Raw genomic sequence first — 12,195 nt, forward strand, 5'->3', positions numbered from 1 at the left:
TTGGTTTTGGCTCAGGTCATAATCGCACAGTTCGTGAGTTCAAGTCCTGTTCAGGCTCTGGGCTGGCAGCCGGGAGCCTTCTTGGGATTCTTTCTCCCTGTCTCTCTCCCTTTCCTTCTGCTCTTCCCCTGCTTGTACTCTCTCTCAAAATAAATAAATAAACATTAAAAAAAGAAGATATGTATATTAAATTCATGTTTCTTTTCGTGTTGTTTTATTGTTTCTTATTTTTTTTCCATTTGGTTTGCTGCTTTATGGGTGCGATTGATTACCAAAATTTGTACTATGCAAATAAGCTTTCTCTTCATGTGTGTGACTGAAGATGTGATTTGATTAATTCAAGTAGCACCTAATTAAGCTCTGTATTTTTTTGTGGGCTTAACTGTTCAGTATTACACACTTCATTTATTTGTCTTATAGTCAAAATGCTCATGATTTTTATTAGAAAGTTTTACAGGTACTCTTCAATTAATTCAATAAACATTAATTGAGCAGCTGCTATTTTTAATATATTGTGCTATCTGCTTTTTATATTAGATTGGTTTTGAATATATGGCATTATCATTCATTAGAGAAATGTTTACCTAGTTTCTTCTGGAATGGGCTCTATTCTATTTTCCAACATTATAACCTTTCTATTGCCATTTAGAAATTGGAGAAAGTACAGATATTAAAATCTATTTTGGTTTATCTTAGTTGTGGGAAATTTTTCTTTTTTTTAACTGAATGCTTGATTCTCAAATCATAAAACCTAGATATTTCAACATAAACTTGAGAGACATGGTATGTCCTAAGTCATATTTTGACTTCATTTCCCCATCTTAACTAATTTCTGCTAAATTTTATCTTGGGTATATCTCAACCAGGGTTCTCCCCTAATTAATCCCATTTTATCTTAAAGGCCAGAAGAAAAAGGCCACAACTATATACATTGTATGCATTTTTTTTTCAGGCCATAATATGGCTTTCACTACTTCTTCCGTGCCCCATATCTATAATTATAGCCTGTGTTCATTATGTAAATATGTTGAGGAATTTATAAGATCTCATTACGTGGTTTAATATGCTTCTTTAAATATCTAAGAAAGAAGAGATAAAATATGATGCTGTCTGGTTATTTCTGTTGTAGATGGTTCCTCAATAATGCTGTCATTTTACCTGATTATTATTCCATACATACAAAGAACTGATTGTAACTTTAAAGACAAACAAGATGAGAAATCGCTTTGTAACCAATGAGATTCTTGAAAGAGTTGTGTCTGACTTAGTAGTTGTCCTTACCTGTGCTCCCACAAATATTGCCGGTTCTGGCTTCAGGATACATCTCTGCCACTTGTTACTTTATATGGAAATTTGGCCTACCGTGAAATCCTGCAACCGGACCACATGACATTAGATGTAGACTCAATACAAATTAATTTGGAACATGCCTGGAGTAGTCAGGGTGAAACACCATTCTGGTACTTCATTCAAGTAGCTGTGCAGAGAAGCGACAGCACAAAGGGATCTACTTTGATCTTCTGCCAAACATCTATAGTCTCAGAGAGGCCAGCAGGCACAAGGTCAGAGCTGACTCCGAAGGCTGCATCTGGTCTTACTGCTAACCAACACCCAACCCAGAGGGAGGCATAAATAACCTTATCTATTCTCTCCCCCTCCCTTGCCCAATAGAGAAATTCCATGAAATTAGTATTTACAGTGTACACGGAACTAATGAGAAATTTTGATTATCAGAATTGTGCAAATAGTGAATTAAAATTATATACAACCAGTTAGCAACAAAAAAATAATGACAGTTTGTAAGAGTGAATGCTATTGTTCCACTTGCAGTTTTACCCCAAAAACTTGGAAGAGGGGAAATATTTAGGTTTTGACTTTATTATCATAATGCATGGCAGACTTTTTATCATACATTTAAAAGAAAGCATTCAAGACAAATACATTTAAAATTCTTTTTAATGTTTATTTTTGAGAGAGAGAGTGGGGGAAGAGGCAGAAAGAGGGAGACACAGAATCCAAAGCAGGCTCCAGGCTCTGAGCTGTCAGCACACAGCCTAACTCGGGGCTCACATCCACGAACTGTGAGATCATGACCTGAGCCGAAGTCGGACGCTTAACCGACTGAGCCACCCAGGAGTCCCAAAACAAACACATTTTAAATAGGACAGAAAGTTTTGATAACGAGAAAGGACAGTGACTGTGATTATAGAGATTAAATATATAAAACCATCTTTAGGCATTTAATTCACAGTTTGGGACAACATGTTGGAATGTAGAATTTTTACACAAAGAACCAGAATTTAGAATTGTATGTATTTTAACTTCTTTTCTATTATAGATTTGCACTGGCTTATAAATGCAAGTCTTGCAGATGGCCTTGTGTATACCAATGGCTACTTTGCTTAGATCTCTCTCTTCTGGAAGTTCATACCTTCATTTCCTACCCAGCCTGGCCCTGTGGGTGCAACTGTAGGCTACAAAGTTTTCACAAATATAGGAGGGAAAGAAACCAAGAAAAAGAATAACAGAGGAACAGTCTCTCTCATGCAGACATATAAACAGACCTCATTTTCCGATGTAGGCATCCCATTTTAGAGAACATTTTCCCTCATGCTGCTTGCATTTCTTGCTTTACTAAATGGTTGTGCTACCTGAATTTCCATATGTAGGGATTTTTATGGGTAAAAAATTTCTCTTCAAGATATAACCCCATCTAGGTTGTTTGAAAGGCCATCATTTCATATATTTATTTATGTATTAGTATGGATAAGTTCATGAAATGAGAACAGCCTCATTGAAATAGAATATTTTGGGCAGCAGAAAACCTGGACAGTGATGGCGTTTAGAAAAGGGATATCTGTGTGTCTAGTAACCTAGGTGACACCATGAGTGAGGGAGGCACAAGGACTAACTTACTCTGTATCAAAAATTCTCCTAAAGCCAGTTCCACATCCAGAAAAAATGGAGAAAAATGAAAGAAAACAAAACAAAAAAACCCCAAATGTCCTTCTGGCTCCAAATGTCCTTTCTGTTCCCAGGACTCAGGCAAGTTCTAGAAACATATGAAAACGAAATACCCTTCAATGCCATTGACATCATTACTTTTATGAAAAAAAATATGTAATTTTGGAGTAACATACAAATTTGGAGTAACAAATTAAGTTTTCTAAACACAGTTTGATTTTAGTTTTCCAAGTGCTTCTGGTGCCCTCAAACCAGAGTTAGGACCTTTTGTGGTTCTAGGATAGCCTCTCTTGTCTTTTAAGTTCTGGATTATGCTGATAAGTAAGAAGTACAAGTGTTCTATCTGAACAAAACACATTTGAGATAGAAAGCGATAATAAAATAATAGAAAGCAAAAATAAATCAAAAGAGAGAGGGCGCTAAGCATTTGCATATCCTATATATTACTAATTGATAGGCTGACCTAAAGTTTTAATTTATTCAAAGTCAGTGGAATTCAAAATTTTAAATCTATAAAAACCCCATCAAATGTAGATGAGGGGTGGCTGGATGGCTCAGTTGGTCGAGTGTCTTACTCTTGATTTTGACTCAGGTCATAATCCCAAGGTCTTGGGATTGAGCCCCGTGTTGGGCTCCATGCTGAACATGGATCCTGCTTAAAATTCTCTCTCTGGCTCCCCCTGCTCCTCTCCTCCACTTGTGCTCTCTGTCTCTAAAATAAAAAAAAATAAAAATAAATAAATTTAAAAAATGGGGGTGAAAGCTTCATGGAATAGTTTTGAAGATAAAATATAACATAAATTTTACTTGTTTTTCATATTAAGATAGCTTTGTTGAAGTATAATTGACAGATAACAGACTGCATATATTTAAAGTGTACCATTTGATAAATGTTAACAGATTTTTATGTATAAAGTGTCCATGGAAATACCACCACAATCAAGATCCTGAACTTATCCACCAAAGTTTCCTCCCTCTTTGCCCTTCCCTTTGTTCCCTGGCAACCACTGATCTGCTTTCTGTCACTATGGAATGTCCTTTGTATGCATCCAGAGTCTTGGAAGTATCCTATCTATTGACGCTGACCAGTAATTAGATTTTTAATAATCTTTGGGCCTATATGCATACATAGTATACACTTGATAAATGTTTGTATTATTCCTGCCTTGTGTGTAAGGATTATCACTCCATTGATGTGATATTTCACTGCATATGAGCCAGACATTGAAACTTATGTGTGTTCATTATTACTGGAATATATATATTTTCTAAACCCTTGCTACTCAGTGTAGCCCACAGACCAGCAGTCTGTGGCATCATTTGGGAGGTTGTTAGAAATGCAGAATCTTGGGACTCTTCTCAAGACCTACTGAACCAGAACCTGTATTTTAACAATATCCTAGGTGATTTGTATACTCATTAAGATTTGAGAAACACTGTTCTAAGACATCACCGGATGTAAACTATCCGGATGTGCCATTATTTACTTGACATGGGGAGAACTTTGTAATTATATTAACTGAAAAAGCAAACAACTCCATATAGTAGGATTCAAATTTTATTTTTCAAAGATGCAGCTTATAAAATGCATAGAAGTGCACAAAAACACAGGAAGGAAAGAGATAAAGACGGAGTGAGTGATATTGCCGAATAGAATTGTGATTTTTATTTGAAATGAGATAGATTTAGATCATTTTGATAGTGTAAAAAGAATCTGGGCAAAACAGACAGATAAATTGCACAAGTTTTGTAGATATTAGATTTTGTAATGATTAGACTGTCTCTCACAAGCCTGGAGGATAGCAGAGTGCACTGATTACAATAGGCTTTAGAGTCAATCAAACCTGAGGAGATCTTGCTATGCTATTTAAAAACTACTCTTTCTTAAAAAAAAAAAAAAATTAACAGTAAAGAAAATATCTCTCTAAGCCTCAGTTTTCTCATCGATCAAGTGGGGATAAAAATAGTATGTATTTGGGGTGCACCATGGGTGGCTCTTGATACTGGCTCAGGTCATGATCTAATGGTTTGAAAGATTAAGCCCTGCGTTGGGCTCTGTGCTGACAAGCACAGGGAGCCTGCTTAGGATTTCCTTTCTTCCTCTCTCTCTGCCCCTTCCCCTCTCTCTTGCTTGCACACATGCTCTCCCTCTCTCTCTCCAAATAAATAAATAAACAAGAAAATAGTATGTATTCATAAGACTTGAGAGGATTAACTGAAGAGATTTAGATAAAGTGCTTAGCACACTTCCTGGAACATAATTAGTCCCCAATAAATGATAATTATTATTACCATTGTTTGGGATTCTTTTGAATTTTTTTTAAAATATGAAATTTATTTTCAAATTGGTTTCCATACAACACCCAGTGCTCCTTCCAACAGGTGCCCTCCTCAGTGCCCATCACCCACATTCCCCTCCTTCCCTCCCCCCATCAACCCTCAGTTTGTTCTGTTTTTAAGAATCTCTTATGTTTTGGCTCCCTCCCTCTCTAACCTCTTTTTTTTTTTTCCTTCCCCTCCCCATGGTCTTCTGGTAAGTTTCTCAGCATCCACATAGAGTGAAAACACATGGTATCTGTCTTTCTCTGTATGACTTATTTCACTTAGCATAACACTCTCCAGTTCCATCCACGTTGCTACAAAAGGCGATATTTCATTCTTTCTCATTGCCAAGTAGTATTCCATTGTTGATATAAACCACAGTTTCTTTATCCATTCATCAGTTGGTGGGCATTTAGGCTCTTTCCATAATTTGGCTATTGTTGAGAGTGCTGCTATAAACATTGGGGTACAAGTGCCCCTATGCATCAGTACTCCTGTATCCCTTGGGTAAATTCCTAGCAGTGTTATTGCTGGGTCATAGGGTAGGTCTATTTTTAATTTTTTGAGGAACCTCCAGACTGTTTTCCAGAGTGGCTGCACCAGTTTGCATTCCCACCAGCAACGCAAGAGGGTTCCCATTTCTCCACATCCTCGCCAGCATCTATAGTCTCCTGATTTGTTCATTTTAGCCACTCTGACTGGCATGAGGTGGTATCTCAGTGTGGTTTTGATTTGTATTTCCCTGATGAGTGACGTTGAACATCTTTTCATGTGCCTGTTGGCCATCCGGATGTCTTCTTTAGAGAAGTGTCTATTCATGTCTTCTGCCCATTTCTTCACTGGATTATTTGTTTTTCAGGTATGGCATTTGGTGAGTTGTTTATAGATTTTGGATGCTAGCCCTTTGTCTGATATGTCATTTGCAAATATCTTTTCCCATTCCGTCGGTTGCCTTTTAGTTTTGTTGGTTGTTTCCTTTGCAGTGCAGAAGCTTTTTATCTTCATGAGATCCCAATAGTTCATTTTTGCTTTTAATTCCCTTGCCTTTGGAGATGTGTTAAGTAAGAAATTGCTGCGGCTGAGGTTAGAGAGGTTTTTTTCCTGCCTTCTCCTCTAGGGTTTTGATGGTTTCCTGTCTCACATTCAGGTCCTTTATCCATTTTGAGTTTATTTTTGTGAATGGTGTGAGAAAGTGGTCTAGTTTCATTCTTCTGCATGTTGCTGTCCAGTTCTCCCAGCACCATTTGTTAAAGAGACTGTCTTTTTTCCATTGGATATTCTTTCCTGCATTGTCAAAGATTAGTTGGCCATACTTTTGTGGGTCTAATTCTGGGGTTTCTATTCTATTCCATTGGTCTATGTGTCTGTTTTTGTGCCAATACCATGCTGTCTTGATGATTACACCTTTGTGGTAGAGGCTAAAGTCTGGGATTGTGATGCCTCCCGCTTTGGTCTTCTTCTTCAATATTACTTTGGCCATTCAGAGTCTTTTGCGGTTCCATACAAATTTTAGGATTGCTTGTTCTAGCTTCGAGAAGAATGCTGGTGCAATTTTGATTGGGATTGCATTGAGTGTGTAGATAGCTTTGGGTGGTATTGACATTTTAACAATATTTATTCTTCTAATCCATTTGCACGGAATGTATCTTCTTCAGTTTCCTTCATAATCTTTTGAGTTTTTGACTGCTGATATTTGTACTAAATTTAGGAAGTTTGACTTTTAGTAAATTTCAGTCTTGTTACACATATTAATATTTGAGGACTTAAGAGTAGGGAGTAGGTAATAATGTACCTATTATTTTCATTTGTAAATATTCCTTAACACTAATATTACTTTTTGAGTGAACAGATGCTTGTGAGTGAACAGATGCTTCAGTAGTATACTTTTCTTCATGGTGACCATCAAGTTCTTTGCCAATTTTTATATATATATATATAATATAAAATATATATATGTATATATACATATATAACATATTATATACATATAATATAAGTTATATTATATATATGTATATATATTTATATATATACACACACACACATATATATATAAATAGCTCAGAATCTCAAATGATGCAGTTTTGCATCTAGTGTGTGCAGTGCCCTGGTTTTATTAATAGCATTTGGCATGTCTTTAAATTTGGTCTATGATGCTATTAGCTCTCTCTGATGTCAACCAAGGCCGACCTTTAGTGGAAACTATTTTCTGTGTCTATTGAGATATAATGAAGACAGATGGCAACACATATTTGAAGAAACATCCTTACAAGATGCTCTGTTGTACAAATTATGGAAGTGCAGATATGAAAGATAATGCATCAATTATCATAGATGGGACACCTGATCCAGTGTTCAATCAATCAATAACAGTATTTAATTTAGTAAAAATTAGCTAGAGTGTTTAAAATATTTGCTGTCTCTGTCAGTTGTAGTTTAGTGATGACAATTTTAATATAATGGACCTATTTTGATATCTTGAACATTTGAACCTGTGCAATTACTTGGTGAAAATAAATTATAAACTGTTTTGTGTTTATGGAACTGTTTATACATACAAACATTGAATTATTTGAATTTCCAGTTGTTTTCCTTTTTTAAAAAAATGGTTATTTATTTATTTTGAGAGAGAGAGAGAGAGAGAGCGAGCGAGCATGTGTACAGGGGATGGGTAGACAGAGAGAGAGAGAGTGAGAGAGAGAGAGAGAGAGAGACGGAGAGAGAGACAGAATCCTAATCAGGTTCTGTGCTGTCCGTGCAAACCGTACCACGGGGCTTGAACTCAGAAATCGTGAGATCATGACCTGAGCTGAAACCAAGAGTCAGACGCTTAACTGACTGAGCTACCCAGGTGCCCCGTTAATTTCTTAATATAGGAACATGGTAAACACTAGATGGAAAAATCCAATTTAGGACAAATTTTATTTTTTAAAAATGCATACACTCTCCTGTCTCAATTTCTCCCCAGTGCATTCTCCGTCCCTCTCTTTGATTGTTTTTCATTTGGAAATGTCTTGGCTGGTTTGGGTGAACTTCCTTTCAAATTATGGGTTTCTGGATTTCCAACATTCACAACTTACTGGCTTTTTCACATAACTTTATTCTGCTTTATCATAGTCATAATATGGTTGTTGCTATGCTTACTAGGAAGATATTTTTTATATTCTCATTAATTCATGTAACCTGTATTCCCTAAGCATTTATCGGTAGTACTACATGTACAAAACAATTTGCTAGTTCTAAAGGGTTGTATAGTATAATATCCTATTTTTATACCCCAAAAGAGTTTGTCTTTAATAGAGGAGGTGATTCGTATACTCAACTAATATAACATAAGGTCCAAAGAAATATATTTTAAAAAATCAAAACAAACTTTAGAGGGGGGGTAGGTAATGTCCTGTGGGGAATTGAACTAAATTACTTTAGATGATGAGTCCAATTTTATGACTCATTGTCTAAAATGCTTCCCTTATTTTTTCTTTTTTTTTTCTTCTTTTTAAGTTTATTTATTTTTGAGAGAGAAAGAGACAGCATGAGTGGTGTAGGGGCAGAGAGAGAGAGAGGGAGAGAGAGAGAATCCCAAGATGACAGTGCAGAGGCTGATGTGGGGCTCGAACCCACGAAACTGTGAGATTATGACCTGAGCTGAAACCAAGAGTCAGATGCTCCACCAACTGAGCCATCCAGCTGTCCCCAAACTGCTTGCCTTTCAGTGAATGTGTTACTGGAGTCACTTTTCCGTTCAGTAATGTCATTTCTATAAAATTCATTTTATTAAAATAAGTATTAATATTAAACTAATGTAAATGTATTCTTGTATATTATATAAGAATATAAATGTATAAATGAATGTATAAACGAATGTAAATGTATAAATGTATATTATACAATGTATTGCACTATATAATCAATCTTTAGCTGTTCTTAGCTTCTGCTTAATGCAGTGTGACTTCTTTAATCTCAGACTTGAATAGAAAATAAATTTCTAAATAATTTTGAACCTTTTTCTTTAAAATCAAAATACCTTACAAGGGATAAACAGGGTCTGGCTTCAGAGATGTATACCATCAATAGTACTTAAAGGTATTTATTCTCCAGTTTTATGGAGAACGCCACAAGAATTAATCATTTGATTTTGCTATTGGAACTGTCTTTTTAAACTATATGATGGATTACATCAAATTAAAAGAGAAAGTCAAGATACACACATTTGTCTTAAATATTTTGAGATCTGATTTAATTATGGTCAATATTGGTAGAAGAGACAAAACTAAGACAATTTTAGAAATTCACACAGGTCATTCTGGGTTGCATATTCTTTGACATGACCTTTGGAAAATCTAATTGTAATTTCTTTTTTCTAATGTTGACTTATTTTTGAGAGAGGCAGAGAGACAGAGCACAAGTGGGGGAGGAGCACAGAGAGAGGGAGACACAGAATCCAAAGCAGGCTCCAGGCCCTGAGCTGTCAGCATAGAGACAGAAGCAGGGCTCGAACCCACGAACTGTGAGATCATGACCTGAGCCGAAGTCCGATGCTTAACTGACTGAGCCACGCTGGCGCCCCCTCATTGTAAATTCTTGATTTATCTTATTCTAAGCAATTTTTTAAAAAATGATTACAGTTTCCAGTGGATTCAGTCTTTAAGCCTCTCATAATTTTTCTTGATGTTTGAAACATTTTCGGTAATGCTGCCAGAGGTGTGCCTGAAATAACTAATAAAGAAATTGAGAACTGATCTCCTTAAGGGATCTATTTTAAAATAGATTCCCTCAGACTTGCTGGCAGGTAGAGTAGATTTGGAGGCTTTATGGTTTTCCTTTGACCCCTCCGTCTGTGTGGCTCACCGTTCTTTTACCTCAGATCGGCCAAAGTGAATGCTATAATGCTCCATTTTTGTCAGAACCTTTTTAGCTCCATATTCCTTTAGCAAAACTTTTCTGTTTTGTTCCTTTCAGAGTCTTGTTACCTGTATTGTGTTAAAATATTTAAGGAGGTCACTGATTTGAGATACTTGCCCTCCAAGAGGGCATGTTAACCTTTGACAGTGGTCCTCAATTCTTTCCCCAATTCTTAATTGAACAAAGGTACACAGTCTTCAGAGGAATGAGTGTTGATTATAGGAGATAAAATAACAGACCAAGAGGAGGTCTTTGGGCATTGAAAGGTCTGTGGGTGACCATGGAATCAATCTTTTTGGTCATTTCTGAGTTTAAATAGGCCTCATCCAGAATGTCTCAGATATAAAATTTTACTGTATTTGTTTCCTAATCACTAAAGCTTCAGTTGCTTTGTGAAAAGTGGATTCACTGAGAAATGATCTTAAAAAGTACAAATGATTCCCCTTTTCAGTGATGCATATTCAGCAGCAAAAATTACCAGCTGACTTTTAGAGTCTGACAATTTATACTTCCACTGTTATTAAAGAAAGCATAGAAAGCGTTTCTATTTCCTTCTTTCCTGTTCTAGTTACGAGCAGGAGATGCTAGAGACCATTGTACGTCATCTGTCTTCAACTCTGTCAAGAAAGGAATGTCGTTCAAAGATCATCTGGAATTTGTCTGAATTTGATAATGAAGTGCAGAGCAGTTCTAAAAATAAAGACAGGATTTTTGGGTCCATTCAGACCAGCTTATTTCATCATTGTTGTTTTTCACTTGTAGCCTTGTGCCTTGTATGGTGGTTTCTGTTTCTCAGAACGAGCTAAGAAGGGCCATTCTGTTCCTGTGCTCTGGGCATGCTGGAGTACAGAGTCTGTGTTTTTGAGGAAAATGTTGGGCTCATCTAAGGAGCCTGTGTCCTCCAACCATAAGGTTTGCTGCATACAAGGTGGGTTAGCATCCGTGGGAAAGGAGGCTGAGAAATCGGATAGAAATGCCAGAAATACAGAAGTGCTTCTTTATGGATATTATATTGAACCTCTTAATAAAATCACATTAAATTTTCAGAATTAAAGAGGGGGTCTGATTTGCTATCTTGTTTTTGCCTAATAGGGAAAGTCAGCATTGATTTCATGGGCATCAAGAAATTTTAGTTATCTGTTTGTATTCAAGGCTACCAGACTTTGAGGCAACATCCACTTTATTGGTGCCTATTTATTTTTACTCTAATTGAGTAAGGGTTCCTACAGTGTACAATTGTAGAATATATACTGGAAGACAGCACAGAAATTTCCTAAGAGCTTGGTAGCTGTATATACGATAGTTAATAGGTTTTTCTCTGCCATCTATTAAAGTTAAGGGGAGGACCTTGAGGTTATTAGCAGTCTTATAATGCACTTTACATGTTATAATTTAGTTCTCTATCTTGGTCTTCTTTTTTTCCTTTTTAGATACTAGCTCAGTCATGCACTGAAATCCTGGAATTGCGGCCTTCAAGTGTCTGTGTAGGGGGTAAGTGGTTAGAATTTAAAAATACCATATAAGAAATTGTATTTTTTTCCCCCTAGTTAAAATATATGATTTGAAACTCGTGTTGGAATGAGAATAACAAAATTAACTTTTTTGGCATCCTTTTCTGTAAGAATTTTTAAATAATTCCTTGAAATATTTCTATTTTAAATTCAAATTTTTTAAGATTGGAGTGTTATTTTAAATAATGAACATATTGTGTGACAGGCTTTTAGAATTTTCTGTATATTTAGTTCATGTTTGAGACCTTTCCTATGACAAGTAAAATAAAATATGATTTTTTTTTCTTTTATCTGATTATACAGTCATGTATCTGTAGACTTTGAGCTCCATGATTTGATGACCGGCCCGAAGTGCAGTGCCCTCCAGCTCAGGGCACAGAAGGGAGCGATGTATGGGTGGATGGCAGGAAGGAAGCAGGTGGCTTCATTAGCTAAGAACAGACTCAGGTTTTAGCACTTCCAAGCTGTCCTTACCCAAAGAGAATGTGATTCTCTC

General features: G+C 36.2%; 1 protein-coding gene across 1 annotated transcript in view; it reads left to right on the forward strand.

Moving 5' to 3' along the window:
- ANTXR2 (ANTXR cell adhesion molecule 2) overlaps positions 1-12,195 on the forward strand; it is a 149,702-nt gene that overhangs the window by 31,599 nt on the left and 105,908 nt on the right. Inside the window, exon 8 of the mRNA XM_042936106.1 lies at positions 11,619-11,679. Coding sequence (XP_042792040.1) covers positions 11,619-11,679 — 61 coding nt within the window. The remainder of the gene's footprint in view (positions 1-11,618; positions 11,680-12,195) is intronic.

Source organism: Panthera leo, chromosome B1 (genome assembly GCF_018350215.1).
Source record: "Panthera leo isolate Ple1 chromosome B1, P.leo_Ple1_pat1.1, whole genome shotgun sequence".
NCBI classification, from domain to species: Eukaryota; Metazoa; Chordata; class Mammalia; order Carnivora; family Felidae; genus Panthera; species Panthera leo.